The sequence below is a fragment of the Ctenopharyngodon idella genome, chromosome 24 (assembly GCF_019924925.1).
Source record: "Ctenopharyngodon idella isolate HZGC_01 chromosome 24, HZGC01, whole genome shotgun sequence".
Classification (NCBI taxonomy): Eukaryota; Metazoa; Chordata; class Actinopteri; order Cypriniformes; family Xenocyprididae; genus Ctenopharyngodon; species Ctenopharyngodon idella.
The window spans coordinates 17720016-17739610 of NC_067243.1; the positions used below are offsets into that span (position 1 = coordinate 17720016).

Here is a 19595-nt window from a genome sequence, read left to right on the forward strand (position 1 = left end):
TTGTGCTACTAAAGAAACATCATCTTAATTAGAAAATCCCATCATCAGTATGTGTCTTATTCCTAGTCCCATGTGACTCCTGTGTATTCTGTGTTGTCTTGCATGTTGTTCATGTGATTATTTGCTAAAAATGTGTATTAGCATGCTCACATCTGTCATCAGAAACATACCAATAGCATGTTTTCCATCTCAAGTCGAATCCAAGATGCCTGGTTACACATTTAGCCATTACTGTAGCCATTTGTTTATGGGATCAATTTGTAGATTTATAAAGTGTTATATGATAGATAATCTAAAAATAGCAAATTAAACTGTATGGAAGATTAGCATCTGAGCTCAGCAGCCTCAATTATTTTTGTTTGACAATGCCTCCATGTGATAACGCAGTAATTTTACTGTTCGTCCAGCAGAGGGCAGCAAAACTCTTATATGTAATCACTAGTAAGTGACAGCTGGCAGTGGCAGCATTTTGTTTTGGCTGGGATGCCGAGGTCATCTCAGACAGTCCTAGGCCAGGTCTTAATCTCTCAAACGTGTCTATCTGCAATGAATCATGACCTGTGAACTCTTTAGCTTCTTAGTGTCAGACCAACTCAAAACACATTTCTGATGGAATAGATTAAGTGGTGCTATGCCAATCCTTATGGATGACATACTGATTATAGGGTCTTTAAGAATCAAAGAGAAACCGAGTCAATATCCTGTGGTGATAGCTTGACCTAAGTATCATGTCAAAGAACAAAAGGTGGTTTGTTTTGACAAAATTTTAGTAATTTAATGCAGATTTTAACTTACAAAATAGCACCTTTACCAAAACCTTTACTTTTTTGTCGTCATTATCAACAGCATCCGTTGATTTAACATAGATATTCATTCATTGTTTAATCATTTGTATACAATTTTAAAGTCAAAGCCATTTTTTATTTATTGACATTGTTTTATATTTTTACTCCAGTTACTCCATATCTTAACTTGAACTGGTTTGCAAATGATGTCACTTTAGTGTTATAGTAAGATTAACCTGAATTTGTGTTACAATTTACATGAAGTGTGATAGTTCCACTTCAAGGTGTGTGAAAAACATTTTACAAGGTGAGTTTGTTTCCGGTGTATATCATACATTTTTATTGTTAATTAGCTCAGTTTGAGTCTGATAGGATACTGAATTTCCTGTTTCTAAAGAAAACGTTGATAATGCTCTGATCTGAGGAGGGTGATTTTAAACCCATAGATGCCAGTAACAGCAGTCATGAGTCGCGGGTGGGCCTGGTGAGCAGCATTGAGCGGCACAAGAAGGCTGTGGTTCCTCTGGCTGTGGTCTCCACCCTCACCTTCCTGGGTCTCATTGTTTTGATTGGCATTTTTATCTACTGGAGGTAAGTCTTGTAGGTAACAGCATCTTCACAAAATAATTGCAGCATAGTTTGTACTCCATTATAATGATAAATTAATTAATATTAACTGATATAACTATATTTAATATATAAGTGTATATTTATATAATTGTAAAAATCTAACCCTTAAAATCATTAAATAATATTTTCATTTTTTTTTTTTTTTTTTTTTTCATAATATAAAGGCAGTTAGTTCATATGTTACCACATGAAGCACAATTTTAGGTTACCCAAGCAAGCTTCTTTTTTTTGGTAAACTGTTTTGGCATTGGTCATGCATAGCTGACTCGGACAGGCATGGAAAACAAAAATACACTTCCTCTGAGACAGCTGCTCATGATTTCCATCATATTGTTACTAATCCATAATCATAACAATCGTCGATAAGGAGGAGAAGGGGGAGCAGTGTGGCCCCATGAGAAGCATGTTGTCTGTCTGTGATGGGGGTCTAATCTTGGGCACAGACCCAATCTCACACCCACCGGGCGAGGGACCACCTCAAAGGGAAGCAAGATAAACAAGCTATGATGTGGCGGTGGTCTATGTATGTGTGAAAGCGGCCAGAATTCACACCAAAGCGATAAAAATGGTCCTTCCACACCAGGATGGAAGTCTGGAATCCTGTTTTCCTTCAGATATTCCCAACCGTGAAATAAGCAACTTTGGCAATCCCATCAAGAACATGTCTCGGATGTGTAAACAGTTTAGCGGCACAAGATTGTACATTTCTCATTCCGACGTGCCTCTTGACCCTTCAACATATTGCTCATGTTTGACTTTTTGTTGTTACACCGTGAAGATTGCGAGGAGATTAAATCGGTAATCTTGGAGCCGGTGATTAAATCTCCGATATGCTGATCTGTTGTTTGTGGGCCTACAGGGAACACATGCTGCCAGGCTGGAGAAAGAACCTCCACGTGATTATGTTCAACACGACCAAGTCATGTTCATGCCTTGTTAGTGCAGCCGTGGGTGGTTCAATCTCAGCAGAACATGGGCATGTACGACTGCTTGTCCATCTGTAGCTACATGGTGCTCATTTGGAGAGCAGACAGATGCGCACTTAATGGGACGTCTTGAAACATTAGCGTTAAATCTGTGTCGCCCATCGTTGTGGTCACTAATCCCTTCCAAGAAGTTAGACAAAACAGCTTCCGGTTAAGGAAGTCCTCTGAGTGATCCTGTTAAAAACGTGTTGTGGATTAGATTGAATATGGTTTTTGTGTTTATTTTTTAAGCTTGGAGTTCAGTCTCAAGCACATATGTGGATAAGACACAACAACACGCAAATAATCAAAGCTTGTTTCCGAGAACCATGTATTTTTCATGTGTTTTTATTCACTTTTCATAAAGGAAATTTGTGTAGTACATCCACTTTACATGCTATTCAGTCAACAGTGTTGCATAAAGTGCTGGTGTAGAAAAAGTGTTTAATGCCGTTACAGGAAGTGTTTTCAGACTGCTCATTTCTACATTGAAGACAGCACATCACCCAGGGTAATATCCTCCTCGCCAATGCTGAGCCCTTTAGGTAACACACGCTTTTTCATAATCATAATAAGGACTTTCTGTTGATACTAATGATATTTGGGTCAATAACATGATGATTTTGTTCTATCTGTTAATTTATTTAAAAAAACAATTCCAACTCATATACTTAATGACTTAAAGGGATAGTTCACCCAAAAATAAATAAAATTATCCCTTGATTTACTCACCCTCAAGCTATCCTAGGTGTATATGACCATCTTCTTTTTAGACAAACATGTATATATTTTATATATTTAAAAATATCCTTGCTCCTCCAAGGTTTATAATGGTTGTGAAGGGGGGGAGGGGGGCACATTTTGAAGCCAAAAAAGTGCATCCACCCATCATTAAAATAATCCATACAGCTCCAGGGGGTTAATAAAGGCCTTCTGAAGTGAAGCGATAAAAAATATCCATATTTAAAACTTAATTAGCTATAATAGCTTCCAACAAACGACTGTACACATCGATTTGTGGCAGAAGAGTAACCTCTGACCCGACGCATAATGCGATGATGAACGCGGAGGTTCAGAAGATAGAGCAAAACAAAACACTGGTCACAAATTAGAAGTCTAAAACGAGAAATTATAAAGAGAAATGTCGGAGGATTTTGATATAAAAGAGGAGCTTGAGTTTGTTGCCCAGCTCCATTTGTTTGAACCGCAAGAGGCGTCTAAGCTTACGATACTCCTACATCCTACATCCTATGTCATACATTGTGTCAGGGGGTTACTCAATTTTTATTAACCCCCTGGAGCAGTATAGATTATTTTTTTATAATGGATGGAATAATTTTTTGGGCTTCACAATCTGGCCCCCTTCACTACCATTATAAAACATTATTTAATATAACTCCAATTGTGTTTGGCTGAAAGAAGAAAGTCATATACACCTAGGATGGCTTGAGGGTGAGTAAATCATGGGATAATTTTCATTTTTGGGTGAACTATCCCTTTAAATACACCTCTTCTATGATAAGCATGATATACATTTTTTAAGTAATTTTAATATTTGTTGGGGGGAATAAAGTAAATATGTCAGGTGGTGCATAATATTATGTGATTTAATGAAGAAAAGGCCTCATTAAAAGGAGGTTTAAAGTTATTTAAAATAATCTTTTATTATTATTATTTATTATATAACAAATATGAAAAAAATGCTTGTAATATTTGAAAAAATTGTCATGTAGTGCGACCAACATGAGGGGAAAAAAAAATCATGATATCAGACAGATGACCCTTGACTGTGCGTAAAGGTCAATAAGTCCCTTAAAATATCTGATTAATGTCATGTGGTGCAACTTCCCTTATGAACTAATATTTATTATATAAATAATTGTCTTGAAAAATACATGTAAAAAATATTTTTAGTATCAATTGATTTATGTAAAATTTATTGGAAATATTGATTAAAATGTGCACACTCACATGTATTCAAAGTGTAAGGCAAATATGTTAAACCACATGACATTTTTAGGTTAAACCACATGACATTTTTAGCTCCCACAATGTAGGCAAAAACATGCAAATTCATCCGGCCATAAACAGGTTTTTCACATTACTGTTAGCTAGTAATATCATTCCTCTGACCAGTGTATGCCATAAATGCTTTTCAATGCTATTTTTTGTCATTAGCGATTGTGTTTTGCACTTCCAGGTGAACATGAACCCCAGTCAGTAAAGCAATTTGTAAAGCATGTGACCGAGCTTCACAACACCAACTCATTTTCCCGAGAGTTTGAGGTTCGTATCTCATCATCCCCCTCTCTTTTGACACTCTTCAAGGGACAGCTGTCTCATACGAGCCTTGATGTAGCAGATCAACATGTCATTAAGGCATGTCTTATAAATTAATTGTTTGATTCATTCAGGCACGATTAGTCTGTGTCTGTCCGTTCATGCATGAACGCAGGTTGTTGATAATGCATTTGAGTTATAATTAGGTCAGTAACTCGCTCAGCTCTATATTCCAGTCAGGTGCGCAAAAAGACCCAGTTACAGCTTAATTAACATCAATCAGTGTCAGATAGTAGATTCTCACCATAACATTAATTTATTCACACTTGATTAGATAATTCAAAAATCAAGCAAGCTTTAATTGGACACAAACAAGGCAGTAAACTTAATTATTAGTTCTTGTCATAAGCGCTACCTATGAAGAAGTGATAGATGTTTTTCATAAGTTTCCGTTTGAGAACTGTGTTGCTTTTTGTGTTATGTTCAGGCTGAATTAAAGTTTATTCTCCACACACCTACTAGTGATATGTGTTTTGTTGCAGGTTAAACATACATAATGCACAATGCAAACTGTAGTGTTTAAATGCATGGTCTGTTCAGTCCATGACAGTACGGCTTTGGATTCTGTCCATTTTGATTGATCATAATTGATATTTGTGGCTACATTCGTTCATACAGCAGTGAAAAAGATTCCTGAACATTTTGTGGTATTCCTTTATTGTTTTGACTTACTGTAACTAACAGAAATGCAGAGCAGAAAGTGAATCATTCCCTGGATCAAACCAAAACCTCACACGACAGTTCAGGACATTGAGCTCAAAGAAAAATAATTTAAAAAAAATAATATAAAAAACTGATGCTATCTCACAACCAATTTGTACGTATTTTACGAGGTGGTTAATTCGTACGATTTCTCCAAACCCCAAAGGGTAGGTCATTCTTACGAATTCACCCAAAAATGAAAATAATGTCATTTATTACTCACCCTCATGTCGTTCCACACCCGCAAGACCTTCGTTAATCTAATCGGAACACAAATTTAGATATTTTTTTTTAAATCCGATGGCTCAGTGAGGCCTGCATAGGGAGCAATGACATTTCCTCTCTCAAGATCCATAAAGGTACTAAAAACATATTTAAATCAGTTCATGTGAGTACAGTGGTTCAATATTAATATCATAAAGCGATGAGAATAGTTTTGGTGCGCCAAAAAAACAAAATAACGACTTATTTAGTGATGGCCGATTTCAAAACACTGCTTCATGAAGTTTCGGAGCGTAATGAATCAGCGTGTCGAATCAGCGGTTCGGAGCGCCAAAGTCACGAGATTTCAGCAGTTTGGCAGTTTGACACGCGATCCGAATCATGATTCGACACAAAAGATTCATAACGCTCCGAAGCTTCATGAAGCAGTGTGGAACGGCATGAGGGTGAGTAATAAATTACATTATTTTCATTTTTGGGTGAACTAACCCTTTAATATAATTAAAATGAACAGAATCCAATCCAGGGGTGCGTTTCCCGTACAACGACGTAACTCGCTGCTTCGTTGAAGAAATCAACTAGCTAGTCACAACTGTTTCCTGAAACCGTATTGTCGCAAACCTGTTGTTCAGCCACTTGGTGAATGATGTCACACAGGTGGTGGAGTAATAACTTCTTTAAATATATCCGTTTGAGATCGAATTAATGCTACATTTTTTGCTATAAATTACAGACATGGCATCTGAGGACTAATTCTCATTTTTCTCAGTTATTTTGCTTTATTTCCAGATTCAATCAAGCTTGTTCTTACGTACCAGAGCACGTACGCACATGCACACTCTTCAAAAACAGTGCTTAAAATCTCTTGACAAATTAAAATATGTAAATGACATTTGTATATATTCGAAATAAAATATTTACATTGCTTGTTTTGCTCAAGATAACGATTTATTAAGTCCACATGTCATAAAAACAAAAAACTATGCTTTGAACCACAGCTCGAGAGCTGTCGTTCCAACCACACAAGTTTACGATGCAGTTTGTTTGTTTGAACTATGGTTTCAGGAAACACCAAATTGTTGAACTATGTTAGTAACGACTGAACTTGCGATGTTAGTTGGCTAACGATGCTTTTGGGAAACGCCCCCCCAGGCTGTCAGTGCGTTTGCTTTATGCTGTGTTTTGTTTTATTAATGGTGCCTGGTTTGTTATTGTATTTCATTGCTTTTCGCATTCTCACCCCCCATTAGATATTGAAAGAGTATTTTGAGGTAAGCCACATCTCCCTTTTAATTTGTTTGCTTTTGATAGCTTTAGCATGGATTTTGTGATGCTCACTTGTCTGCACCTGTTGTGAAATGTCTTTGACTGTGTCTTTGGTTATGGCAGACTGTTGGATTGTTTTTGTTTTTTAGGAAGTTCAGACGTGCACCGTGGACCTTGGAACAACTACAGACTGTTCCACCCATCCGGACAATAAGAACAAGAACCGATACGTCAACATTTTAGCTTGTGAGAACCACCGTCACAATATATACGCATTAGATGCGCATTTTTGTATTGACTGATATAAAATTGGATTACATCTTTAGATGACCACAGCAGAGTGCGACTCGCACCCCTGAGCGACAAAGATGGAAGAAGCGGAGGGGACTATATAAATGCCAACTACGTGGATGTAAGAGACTTTACTTTCAGAAGCGTTGCCAGGCAAATCGTGATAATTTTATCATTATTTAATCAGAGGCATGACTACCTCAAAGTCTAACTGTTTAACTAGCAGATATGATTAAAACACTTAAAAAGCACTGCTGATTTGCTATTGATTTAATCTTAGAAAGTCAGGCATGGTGGCACCTCGAGTGTGAGAAAGTATTTAGGCCCCTAATGTAAGATTGTGTCATCTGAGATGTTCTTTCAAAGTTGAAACTACTTGCTAAGAATGCTAGCTTTATTTGTCTTTTCTTTCTGTTTCACACAAGGGTTTTAACAAACAGAAAGCCTACATTGCAGCACAAGGGCCCTTGAAGTCCAGCACACTGGATTTCTGGCGGATGGTGTGGGAGCAGAATGTTGGAGTGATTGTTATGATCACAAACCTGGTGGAGAAAGGAAGGGTGAGCTGTTTTATAAAAGTCTACCTAAACTGATTGATGCAATATCTGATATTTAAAGGGATAGTTCACCCGAAAATGAGAATTCTGTTATCATCAACATTGTGTGGCTTCAGAAGATTTGGAATGTCACATGGACGAAGATGTGAACGAGTGGCAGAATTTATATTGATGTAAATATGATGATGTAAATAGATGTTCACAATGACCAATTGTTTGTCCATTTTTCAGAGGAAGTGTGACCAGTACTGGCCTCTGGAGAACCAGGAAGAGTATGGCTGTTTTTTGGTTACTGTAAAGAGCACAAAAGTCCTCGCGTACTACACCCAGAGAACCTTCACCATCAGAAATACCAGCATAAAGAAGGTATCAAGCAGGGATACACAATATCTCAGTACCATATTGGTAATGGGCCGATATTAGATATATATATATTTTTTTATGTTCATTTGTATCGGTCTATATTGGATATTTAATTGTTTATGCTCATCATCTAAAATTCACTTAAAGTTAATCTTTAAAAACACTAATAATACTGTTCACTGTAATTGTTAGCAAATATCAAAATGAATATCTATGTATATATTGTACATCATAATGTTGAGGTGACTAAATTCACTTGTTGCATTTAAAATGGCTGATTTTATTTTTTAGTATTTTCATTTTAATTTATTTAGACCAGTGTTATTTGAGTATCCTTTTTTAAATCCCATTTTTATTAATATTTTAAGTTTATATTTTGTTTTCATTTTTTTTTTTCAGTTAAACTTTTAGTAATTTTGTTGTGCTTTTGTTTTTTTATATGTCCATATAGTTTTTATTAATTTTTATTTCAGTTTTAGTTTTTTTTTAGTTCATCAAGTTTAACTAAATGAAAATAAAAAACGTTGTTTTGGCAAGCTAGCTGAAATAAAATAAGTTTTTGTATATTTTATTTTATTTCAGTTTATTTATTTCAAGTAACAAAAATGCTTTTTTATGGTTTTAGTTTTAGTTTCAGTTATAATAATTATAACCCTGGTTTAGAATTTTATTTTTTTAAATATTTATTTTAAAAGTTTTAATATTAGTAATATTAAATTGTTTAATGTTATTAATTAATAAGTAAATAATTATTAATTAAATGTTAACATTTTAACATTTACCAAAAATAAGTTTTTGTTAAAAGGATCAGTTTTGAATACATTACATGTATATATATGCCGCTTTTTATTTATTTAGGGTTCTCAGAAAGGTCGTAGTAATGAGAGGACGGTAATACACTACCACTACACACAGTGGCCAGACATGGGCGTACCTGAGTATGTCCTGCCTGTGCTTTCATTCATCTACAAGTCCTCTAGAGCCAAAACAGATGACATGGGTCCAGTGATTGTACACTGCAGGTGGGCTACAGGACTTTCTTTAAGTGTAGCAAGTGTCATATTGTATATTTTACATTTCTAATGTGTGTTTGTGTTTGTTTAGTGCTGGTGTGGGCCGAACAGGGACCTACATAGTGTTGGACAGCATGTTAAAACAGATTAAAGAGCAGGGGACAGTCAACATTATGGGCTTCCTCAAACACATTCGTACACAACGGAACTATCTAGTTCAAACGGAGGTGAGTGAACAGAAATTAAAGTCTCATTCTGGTATACAGAACTTCATAGTGCTCTATAAATATATTACAAAGTAAAATTTTGATGATCAAGTGTCCTGCTCAAGATCAGTTGGTACCCTTACAGGAGCAGTACATCTTTACCCATGATGCTCTAGTTGAGGCCATTTTGAGTCGGGAAACAGAGGTGCCATCAAGCCATATTCATCAGTATGTTAACAACCTCCTGACCCCAGGGTCCTCGTGCAAGACATGCCTGGAAAAGCAGTTTAAAGTAAGCGTACTCTTAGTTTTTAAGTGATTTCAGAAGAGCACAGCTGGAAGCATTTGTATCACCACAGATGAATTGTAGTGGAATAATATAACCTCTACATGACAACGACCTTGTGATTGCAGTTGGTGTGCAAGTCGAATGCCAAACAGAACGATTACACCAGTGCCCTGAATGACTGCAACAGAACGAAGAACAGGAGCTGCTCTCTGATTCCTGGTGGGTTCACAAAGCTACTGCATTTATTGTTATTCATCATTTTATGAACAATATACTATACATTGCCCTCCACTAATATTGGCACCCTTGGTAAATATGAGCAAAGGTGGCTGTGAAAATAAATCTGCATTGTTTATCCTTTTGAGCTTTCATTAAAAAAAAAAAGAAAAAGAAAAAAAGAAAAAGAAAAGAAAATCACAAACCTTTCATTTAAGTAAAACAATTGAAAGTGGGGGGAAAATCTCATTATGAAATAAATGTTTTTCTCTAGTTCACGTTGGCCACAATTATTGGCACTCAATTACTGCAACGTCCTTTACCCAAGATAACAGCTCTGAGTCTTCACCTATAATGCCTGATGAGTTTGGAGATCAGAGACCATTCCTTCATACAGGATCTCTCCAGATCATTCAGATTCCCAGCTCCATGTTGGTGCTTCTTCTCTTCAGTTCACCCCACTCATTTTCTTTAGGGTTCAGGTCAGGGGACTGGGATGGCCATGGCAGAAGCTTCATTTTGTGCTCAGGGACATATTTTTGTGTTGGTTTTGATGTTTGTTTTAGATCATTGTCATGATGGAAGATCAAACCATGACCCATTATAATATTTCTAGCACAAGCAGTCAGGTTTTGTTTTTTTATCTGTTGGTATTTGATAGAATCCATGATACCATGTATCTGAATAAGATGTCCAGGACCTCCAGCAGAAAAATAGGCCCACAACATTAAAGATCCAACAGTATATTTAACATGGGTTACTTTTTATCCCTGTGTGCACCAAACCCATCTGGTGGGTTTGCTGCCAAAAAGCTCTTTTTTTTTATTTTTTTTTTTTAGTTTCATCTGACCATAGAACCAGCTCCCTTTTGTTCCAGTCGTGTCTGACAACTGAATATGCTGGAGATTGTTTTTAGATGAGCAAGGAGGATTTTTCTTGAAACCCTCCCAAACAACTTTTGGTGATGTAGGTGCTGTTTGGTTATTTTTTTTATGCTTTCTGACCCCAAGACTAAACTAATTTCTGCAGTTCTCCAGCTGTGATCCTTGGAGAGTCTTTGGCCACTCCTTACTGTGCATTAGGACGATTTAGAGACACGTCCTCCTCCAGGCAGATTTGTAACATCCTAAGTTGATTGGAACTTCTTAATTATTGCCCTGATAGGGATTGGGGAAATGGGGATTTTCAATGCTTCAGCTATTTTCTTACAGCCATTTTCTATTTTGTGAAGCTCAACAATCTTTTGCTGCACATCAGAACTATATTCTTTGGCTTTACTCATTGTGATGAATGATTACGAGAATTTGGCCTTTGTGTTTCCTCATGTTTATACTCCTGGCTGGACAATTTCATGCTCCTAGTCACCCTGGTGTGCTAAAAAATGTAAATATGAATGGGAATATACTTCAGAGATATTTTACTCATAAGAATTTCTAGGGGTGCCAATAATTGTGGCCAACATGTATTGGAGAAAAACATTTATTTCATAATGTGAGTTTCCCCTCACTTTCAATTGTTTTACTTCAATGAATTTTGTGAATTTTTTTGAATGAAAGATCAAAAGTATAAACAATGCAGATTTATTTTCACAGCCGCCTTTGCTCAAATTTACTAAGGGTGCCAATATTTGTGGAGGGCACTGTATACAGACAGACAGATAGACAGACAGACAGACAGACAGAGAGATAGATAGATAGATAGATAGATAGATGACAAATGGACAAACAGATAGATAGATAGATAGATAGATAGACAGACAGACAGACAAAGACAGATAGATAGACAGATAGATAGATGGATAGACAGAGACAAATGGACAGACAGATAGATAGATTGACAAATAGATAGATAGATAGATAGATAGATAGATAGATAGATAGACAAATGGACAGACAGACATAGATATTGACAAATGGACAGACAGATAGATAAATAGATAGACAGATTGATAACAGAGACAGATAGACAGAGATAGACAGGCAGGCAGATAAGACAAATGGACAGACAGAAATAGATAGACAGATTGATAGACAGACAGACAAATAGACAGACAGACAGATAGATAGAGATAGACAGGCAGATAGATAGATAGATAGATAGATAGATAGAGACAAATGGACAGACAGATAGGTAGACAGATTGATAGAGATGAATAGACAGGCAGACAGATAGACAGGCAGACAGATAAGATGGATAGATAGATAGATAGATAGATAAACAGACAGACAGTTAAGATAGATAGACAAATGGACAGATAGACAGACAAATGATAGATAGATAGATAGATAGATAGACAAATGGATAGGCAGATAGACAGATCTGTCTATCTATCTATTTGACAGACAGATGGATGGATAAACAGATGGATGGCTGAATGAATGCATGGACGGACAGATATTTAGTTCCACAAGTGACAGTTCTGTGTGTTTTGCAGTGGAGAAATCCAGGGTGTGTTTGTCCACATCAGCAGGAGAGACGTCAGACTACATCAATGCCTCATATGTCATGGTGAGACATTCAGTGTTTCTAAAGTCAGTTCTGTCTAGCAGGTCATTTAGATTCATATTAAGACTCATTCATGCATATGTATCAGGGCTATCGGCAGAGCAAAGAGTTCATCATTACCCAGAATCCTTTACCCAGCACAGTGAAGGACTTGTGGAGGATGGTGTGGGATCACAACGCCCAGGTTATTGTGTCATTACCGGATACAAGTAGCACGGTCAGTACTATGGTAAACAGATAGCTTGTATCGCTAACTACTTTATAGTGTCATAATTAAGAAAGCCCCAAATATTAGTATTGTAATTTTACAGTTGTAACGTAAAATAAAATCATTATATAATGTTTCTTAAATACTGGATTTTTTATTTTACACTTATTTTGTTTTTATATAGTAATTTTTTTTATTATTTTATGGATGTTTCCCCCCAAAATTGTGCAGCCCTAGTGTCACACCTGGATTTCCTGTTGATCTTCCAGTGCTGAATGAAACAGATTGTCCTTCCATTCATCTCTCGTTCACTCTCTCCCTCCCTCTGTCATTTTATTTATTCCATTCCCAGACAGAAGACAGCGAGCCAATCATATTCTGGCCCATGAGAGATCAGCCAATCAGCTACGAGACGTTCTCTGTATCGTTAAGAGGGGAGGGCCACGTGTGCCTGTCCAATGAAGACATGTTGATAGTGCAGGATTACATCTTAGAGGCGACACAGGTAACATAAGATCTGCTGCACAGCCAATCAGATATAACAGCTAACATTAGCAACCGAAACAGGATCAGAGATTTTACCCATAACAGAGGTATCATACAAAAGCTGCGCTAATCAATTCAGAGAGATGTAAATGAGCGATTTCTGTGCGTCATTTCTCCAAAACCATTCAAAAACACAAACGCAGGCATCTGTTTTGAAGATTGCAACTGGTGCCTGGCGTACGATTGTGGAAAACATTAGGAGGAGCAAATGGCCGCTGACGAAAGCGAGAACATCTGCTGCTTTTCACACACTTAGCATTAAACCATCTGTATCTGCTGAATCACACATAGACCAGATACACCTGATCATAAACACGCACACACATTTAATTGATCGGTTTTCTCTCTCTTTTCAGGATGATTTTGTTCTAGAAGTGAAGCATTACCGGACGCCACGCTGGCCCAACCCAGACAGTCCTATTAGTAACGTCTTTGAGCTGATCAACATCATCCAAAAAGAGTCCGGCTCCAAAGATGGACCCATGGTCGTACATGACGAGTGAGTTGCATCTTGGCCCTGAAGGAGATGCACACTGAGTTTTGGAAAAGACATGTTATGTCTGTTCCAGAAACTAGTGAGCCGCCTAACTGTCTGCTGTCTAAAAAGATCAGCTTAGACCTGTATGAATTTCCAGGCTGGTTTATGGTGGTCTAGATGTTGGACCAGCTGTTATAATATATATGTTATAATAGTATAATATGTAATAATAGTAATAAAAATAGTAAGCATTTAGTAAATTAAATAATTTGCTTTTTATACCGTCATTGTGCTAAAGCCAAAAGAATTTATTAAAATATTATCTGGGGAATATTTAGTTTGTATTCAGCTGACAGTGAATATTAAATATTAGGGGACGTTTACGCGACAACATTTTATGCATTTTGGCTGTTCATTTACAGGACAACTATGTTTTTGGGGCCTGAAAACGCAAACTTTCAAAGTGCAAGTTTTTGAAAATGATAGGGTTATCATCTCTGTGTAAACTACAAAAACGAAAATGGTGACGTCATGTGTATAACGTGTTCATTCTATAGGCGCAGAGTGTTTAGGCCACTTTTTATTGAAATTTACAATGCGCGATGTAAATTTCGTCATCAGAAGAGTACGCGCATACTGTATGTGCAGGTCACACTTGCGCATTTAATTTTTTTGCAGTAAAAAAAAAAGGGGGTAACTGTGCCCTGGGGGTGTCAATTCACAAGTTATTCAAAGAAAAAATGCATAAAAAGAACAGACCAGAACGCATGCAAGCTACAGCGACAATGGAGGCCTACATAGACGAGAGATTGTGTGAAGAGGTTAGAAAGTATCCTCATTTGAACAACTCTAGCATGAAAGAACACAAAGATGTTTACATGGGTTGTAACTCGTAGCGAGAGACTGCGAACGCCTGTGTACGCGTAAAAGTCAAACAAAGTATACTTTCGGCTTTTCTTTTCTAAGTGACACCGCCAACTACTGGCCTGGCAGCATAATACAGTATTTTTTAATAGTTTTCACGGATCCATGTGAATGGGGATCGTTTTGATTAAAAAAAAGCACTTTTCATTATAAATATTGTTCCAGAGATATATTACAGAGAATATATTAAGTGAATAATACAACAAATGTGCAAACTATTCAAGTTTTTACGGTGCAAGGAAAGAGAGATGAAAGAAATGAGAAATATTTTTCCAGTAACTCTTAAAACTTCTAAAAACTGAAATGTCAAATGCAGTTTTATTTTAATTACTATTAAAATACAATTTACATTTTGGTTACTAATGGTATTTTTTTTATTATTTTAACTTTTTTATATTAAATTTTTTACAGAACCCCCTTGTGGCTCACTGGGAGTCCCTGGAAAACCCTTGATTAAATAATATGTTTTTATCAGTACTTTGCAGTATTGAATACAATACTAGTATGCATATAACCAGTGATAATTTAAGCATTTTTCAAGGTAATATGTGTCAAAACGAGGTATCTTAGCAGGCAGCATGAGTCGGGAGCACGTCTATTAGCACTTTTCCACTGCATGGTATGGCTCGGTACGGCTCACTTTTTGGCGCTTTTCCACTACATGGTACGGCTTGCCTAAATAATACCACCTCGGTTGACCTTCTAAGCGTGCTGTACCAATACTAAAATGTGACGTGTAAACACTGCAGATCACTGATTGGACAGAGAGAATAGCAGCTTCCACAGTCACTACCAGCATCATTGGATTTGCAACAAGAGACTTCAAACCCGCTAGATTTAAATAGTCAGCAACAGCCACCGCAGTAATTGTTTGCACAACTTTTTTTAATGACTTGCTTTAAACGACCGTCAAACACAACTTGAAAAAACTTGAAACTTGAAAAAAGTTTGTAAAAGTTTGTATCGTGGTCAGTAGACGAGGTGCAGACGTTCCTCTCGTTGGTAGCCGAGGAGTGGATCATGGCAGAGGCGGTGCAACTATACGATCAGTCTATAATCCCACCTACTTTGAAGCGGTACTAACTGCAGTGTAAAAGCAAACCGAGCCATGCGAGCCGAGCCGAGCCGAGTCATACCACGCAGTGGAAAAGCGCCATATGCCTGAAATTGCTGTGTAGGTTGGCGGCTCACTAGGGTTAAGAACTGAACATGCTTTATCATTGATTTGTTTAATAATGTCTACGTCTTGATTTTTGAAAGCATGATTTCTGTTGTATGTTGTTTGTGTATCTGCAGACATGGCGGTGTGACTGCGGGAACGTTCTGTGCGCTGTTCACTCTCCTGCAGCAGCTTGAGGCAGAGAGCGTGGTGGACGTCTACATGGTGGCCAAAATGATCAACCTCATGAGGCCTGGAGTCTTTACTGACATTGTGAGGGTTCACCTGGCTGCTTTCATTCAATAGAGCTTGTATATTATATATATATATTTATTTATTTATTTTTTTTATTTATTTATTTTTTTTCCACTGAAAGTCTTTGGGATGTGCTGTAGTAGACTTTACAGAGTGCTCACCTCTTGCATTGTAAATACAAGATCTTGACCAAAAAATGATGCACCTCTTGATGGAAATAACATTACAATATTTATTTCCATCAAAGGGAGCATTAGTTTTTGGTCAAGATCTTGTATTGACAATGTAAGAGGTGAGCACTCTATAAAGTCTACTCCTGCACATCCCAAAGACTTTCAATGACTTTAAAGTCTGGACTCAGAGGTGCCAATTCATGTGTGAAAATGATTCTTCACGCTCCCTCCCAACCATTCTTTCACAGTTTGAGCCTGATGAATCTTGACATTGTCATCCTGGAATATGGCCTTGATACGTCTTCCTACATGAAGAAATGAAAAGCTACACACTCCATCAATTAGGGCTAGAAGAACTGTTGTCAAACATATAACATGCTAGAAATATAATAATATAACAACTACAATAATGATGCAGATAATGATTTGCCTATTTAAATCAAAACGGCGACCTTTTTTTTTTGGCGGGGCAGTGTGTAAATATATATATATATATATATATATACACATATTAATGCCTTATTCTGCATGACCTTATTTTACACTTATTGGATTATTTTATAGGTCTATATTATAGGTCCAAATGTACTTAGGGAACTGCTTTCATATTATGTATGAGCTTTTTTATATTTAAGGATATTTATATTTGTAAATTTAGTGTTTTCCATGTGTCTGCAGACTATTGGCATTTAGACATTTTAAAGGAAATGTAGCGACTTTTTTTTTTTGCATATCTGGATTTGGCAGCAGTAACGACGAGGAAAAAGTCAGTCATTAATAATCCTGCCCTGAGGTGGAATTAACTTAAATCCACAAGGGAAAATTGAATATTTTGAGTGGTATGTTGTGATCAAACTACCAACATGTTCTTGGGTGTGTGTGTGTGTGTGATGTTTTTTTTTTTTTTTTTGGACGGATAGGATCAGTACCAGTTCCTCTACAAAGCCATCCTGAGTTTGGTCAGCACCCAAGAAGACGAGCGAGCGCTTCAGTCCTCCGACAACAACGGCACGGTCCCAGGAGGCGTCTCGAGTGCGGCCGAGAGTCTGGAATCCTTGGTGTAACCATAGTGATGAGCCGGCACAGGAAAAAGACTCATTTTTTCTATCAAAGAATGCTCTTGTTTTCCCCAGTCCATCTCTGAACTGATAGCGCTCTGCTGGATGCAGCGCCGTCATTAAATGTGTGCCTTTGTACACTCCACATTTTTATTAATTGTTTCTCTCTTAAACCGCCACCTTGTGCTAATGTCTTACGTACTAATGTCTTCTCATAGAGTCTCGTATTTATTTGCTTAAAAGCTTGTTTAAAGGGAAAAAACTTTTTTATTTTAATAAGACTGTTTTTTTATTAGCCTATCTTTTGTAGTAGAATTTCCGCCACTGTTTTTCATACAAATATACAAAGAAAGTGGCAAAATCAGTCATGGATAAGGGCAGGAAATAATATTCTAATGTGTAAATAATATTACAGCAACCACATCGATGGACCAAATTTCTATTTATGTCTAGAATTTTATATTTGAGGCACTAGTGCTTTACAAGGCATGGCTGCGTTTTAATAATTTAGTCACATTTGAAATGGTGTTTTAATATTTCTGATGCCTCACTGTTTTGTTACTGACGTAAGATGAAGCATTACATACTGACACTGTTTAGCTGTACAAGATGTTTTGTCTGTTTGTAGGATTAAATGAAACAAGAAAGCACGCAAGTAGACTGGGCTGTTCATGCTTGATATTTCATGTGCTTGGAAATGCATCAACTTTATAATTCCTGTTTTTTGACTATTTTTTTAAGGAATTAAATTTAATTACCCTAGTACTTTCTTAAAAAAAAAAAATAGTGAGGCACTTACAATGAAAGTGAATGGAGCCAATTTGTAAAAATACTCTGTTTTAGTAGTACAGCCATGACAATGAGTTTTTATTGACATGATTTTAACATAATTTTAGTGTGGGGAAAAAAAAAAAAAAAAAAAAAAAATCACTTGCCAATCTTCTTTGTAAAGTTATATCCAATCTAAAACCCTGAAATGACTTCAAAGTTGACAAGAAAATCTTTACAGCACAAATAATGCATGTTTTTATAGAAAATTTAGTTTATCCCTGTGATAGCAAAAAAGAACATTTATTTGAAATAGATATATTTAAATATCTTCACGGTCACTTTTAATCAATTTAATGCATCCTTGCTAAATAAAAGTATTAATTTCTTAAAAAAAAAAAAAATCTGACCTCCAACCTTTGATATGTATAAATATTAGTGCTGTCAAATATATATATATATTACACAGTGTGTGTGTGTGTGTAAATATATACAGTATGTGTGTTTATGTATATATATATATATATATAAATAACTTTATGTATAAGCTTATGTTAGATGTGATTGATGCTATTAACTGATTTGACAGCGCTAATATACTCATATATATATATATTATTTGATCTATATATATATATATATATATATATATATATAGAGTATTAATTACATATAGAGTATATTAGAGTGCTGTCAAATCAATTGTCAAATCAATTAATAGCGATCAATTGCATCTAACATAAAACATAAGTTTATACATATATACGTAAACACACAAATACTGTATATATTTACACATGCACACACACACACACACACATATATATTAGATGCGATTAATCACGATTAATTGATTTTATCATGTCAAATTTCCAAGTTAATACCTCAAAAATGACCCCTTTCACTTCCATTTTGAGTGCCTCACTGTATTTTGTTTTTTAAGAAAACAAGGAATGACAAAATTTTGTATTGAACCAAGAATAATGTTATTGTATAATAATGCACGTTTTTTTGGTACCAGTTTTGAGCAAGCTCTTTAAAGTCTCCACAATATTCCTCATATTCTCGTTTTCATCTGCCCTCGGGACAGACTCGTGTTGATTACAGTCTCCAGACAGCAGCCGCTTGGCTCGTGTGAGCTGTTAATTCTCAACTTGCTTTTCTTGTTACCTCGGCATCCTGATTGCCAAACTACCAAGAAGGTCAGAATAACAGTCCTTCAGTCTTCTCCATCTGGCTCAGGAGGTCAGATAAAGAGAACAAAGGCAGGTTTCCTTTAAGACGTTCGCCAAATAGGGTTGTTTTTCAATTAACTTCTGCTTCGGCCCTCCTTGGCTTAATTCAGCGAGACCATGTTTCTGGTAACGATCGGGTCGCTTCTTAAGCCACTGCATCTTCAGGAACCGATTATTATAAGTCCTTGGCTTATGGGTTTGGTGACGAAGATGGCAGCTACATGGAGTTATGGTATAATCCCTTTGAAGAATCGCTTGTAATTATTCACAAATTCTAATCCAGTCTTAAGAGCAAAAGGTTACTCATTTAGACAAAAATATAGGTCAAATGGCCAGACACGGTCTTGAGCGGCTACTGGTAACTTCATTTGCATATTTAACTTCTAATAATTACAGACCCAATTATCCTGCGCTTGGTGGCCTACTTTATAGTGACCGCAC

At 36.4% G+C, this 19595-nt stretch overlaps 1 protein-coding gene across 6 annotated transcripts in view; it reads left to right on the plus strand.

Annotated features, from left to right (window-relative positions):
- Window positions 1–17802, plus strand: part of ptprz1a (protein tyrosine phosphatase receptor type Z1a) — a 68721-nt gene extending 50919 nt beyond the window's left edge. For 5 of the 6 annotated variants that reach the window (XM_051884584.1, XM_051884583.1, XM_051884586.1 and 2 more), the window contains 18 exons: window positions 1232–1376; window positions 2840–2925; window positions 4581–4666; window positions 6895–6915; window positions 7060–7156; window positions 7237–7322; window positions 7627–7761; window positions 7990–8124; window positions 8980–9143; window positions 9226–9361; window positions 9486–9632; window positions 9755–9848; window positions 12280–12353; window positions 12439–12567; window positions 12911–13063; window positions 13461–13603; window positions 15803–15938; window positions 17014–17802. In XM_051884584.1, the coding sequence (XP_051740544.1) occupies window positions 1232–1376; window positions 2840–2925; window positions 4581–4666; window positions 6895–6915; window positions 7060–7156; window positions 7237–7322; window positions 7627–7761; window positions 7990–8124; window positions 8980–9143; window positions 9226–9361; window positions 9486–9632; window positions 9755–9848; window positions 12280–12353; window positions 12439–12567; window positions 12911–13063; window positions 13461–13603; window positions 15803–15938; window positions 17014–17157 (2111 nt within the window). In that variant the 3' untranslated portion in view covers window positions 17158–17802. The remainder of the gene's footprint in view (window positions 1–1231; window positions 1377–2839; window positions 2926–4580; window positions 4667–6894; window positions 6916–7059; window positions 7157–7236; window positions 7323–7626; window positions 7762–7989; window positions 8125–8979; window positions 9144–9225; window positions 9362–9485; window positions 9633–9754; window positions 9849–12279; window positions 12354–12438; window positions 12568–12910; window positions 13064–13460; window positions 13604–15802; window positions 15939–17013) is intronic. The other variant, XM_051884585.1, reaches the window with a different exon arrangement.
- The last annotated feature ends 1793 nt before the right edge of the window (window positions 17803–19595 follow it).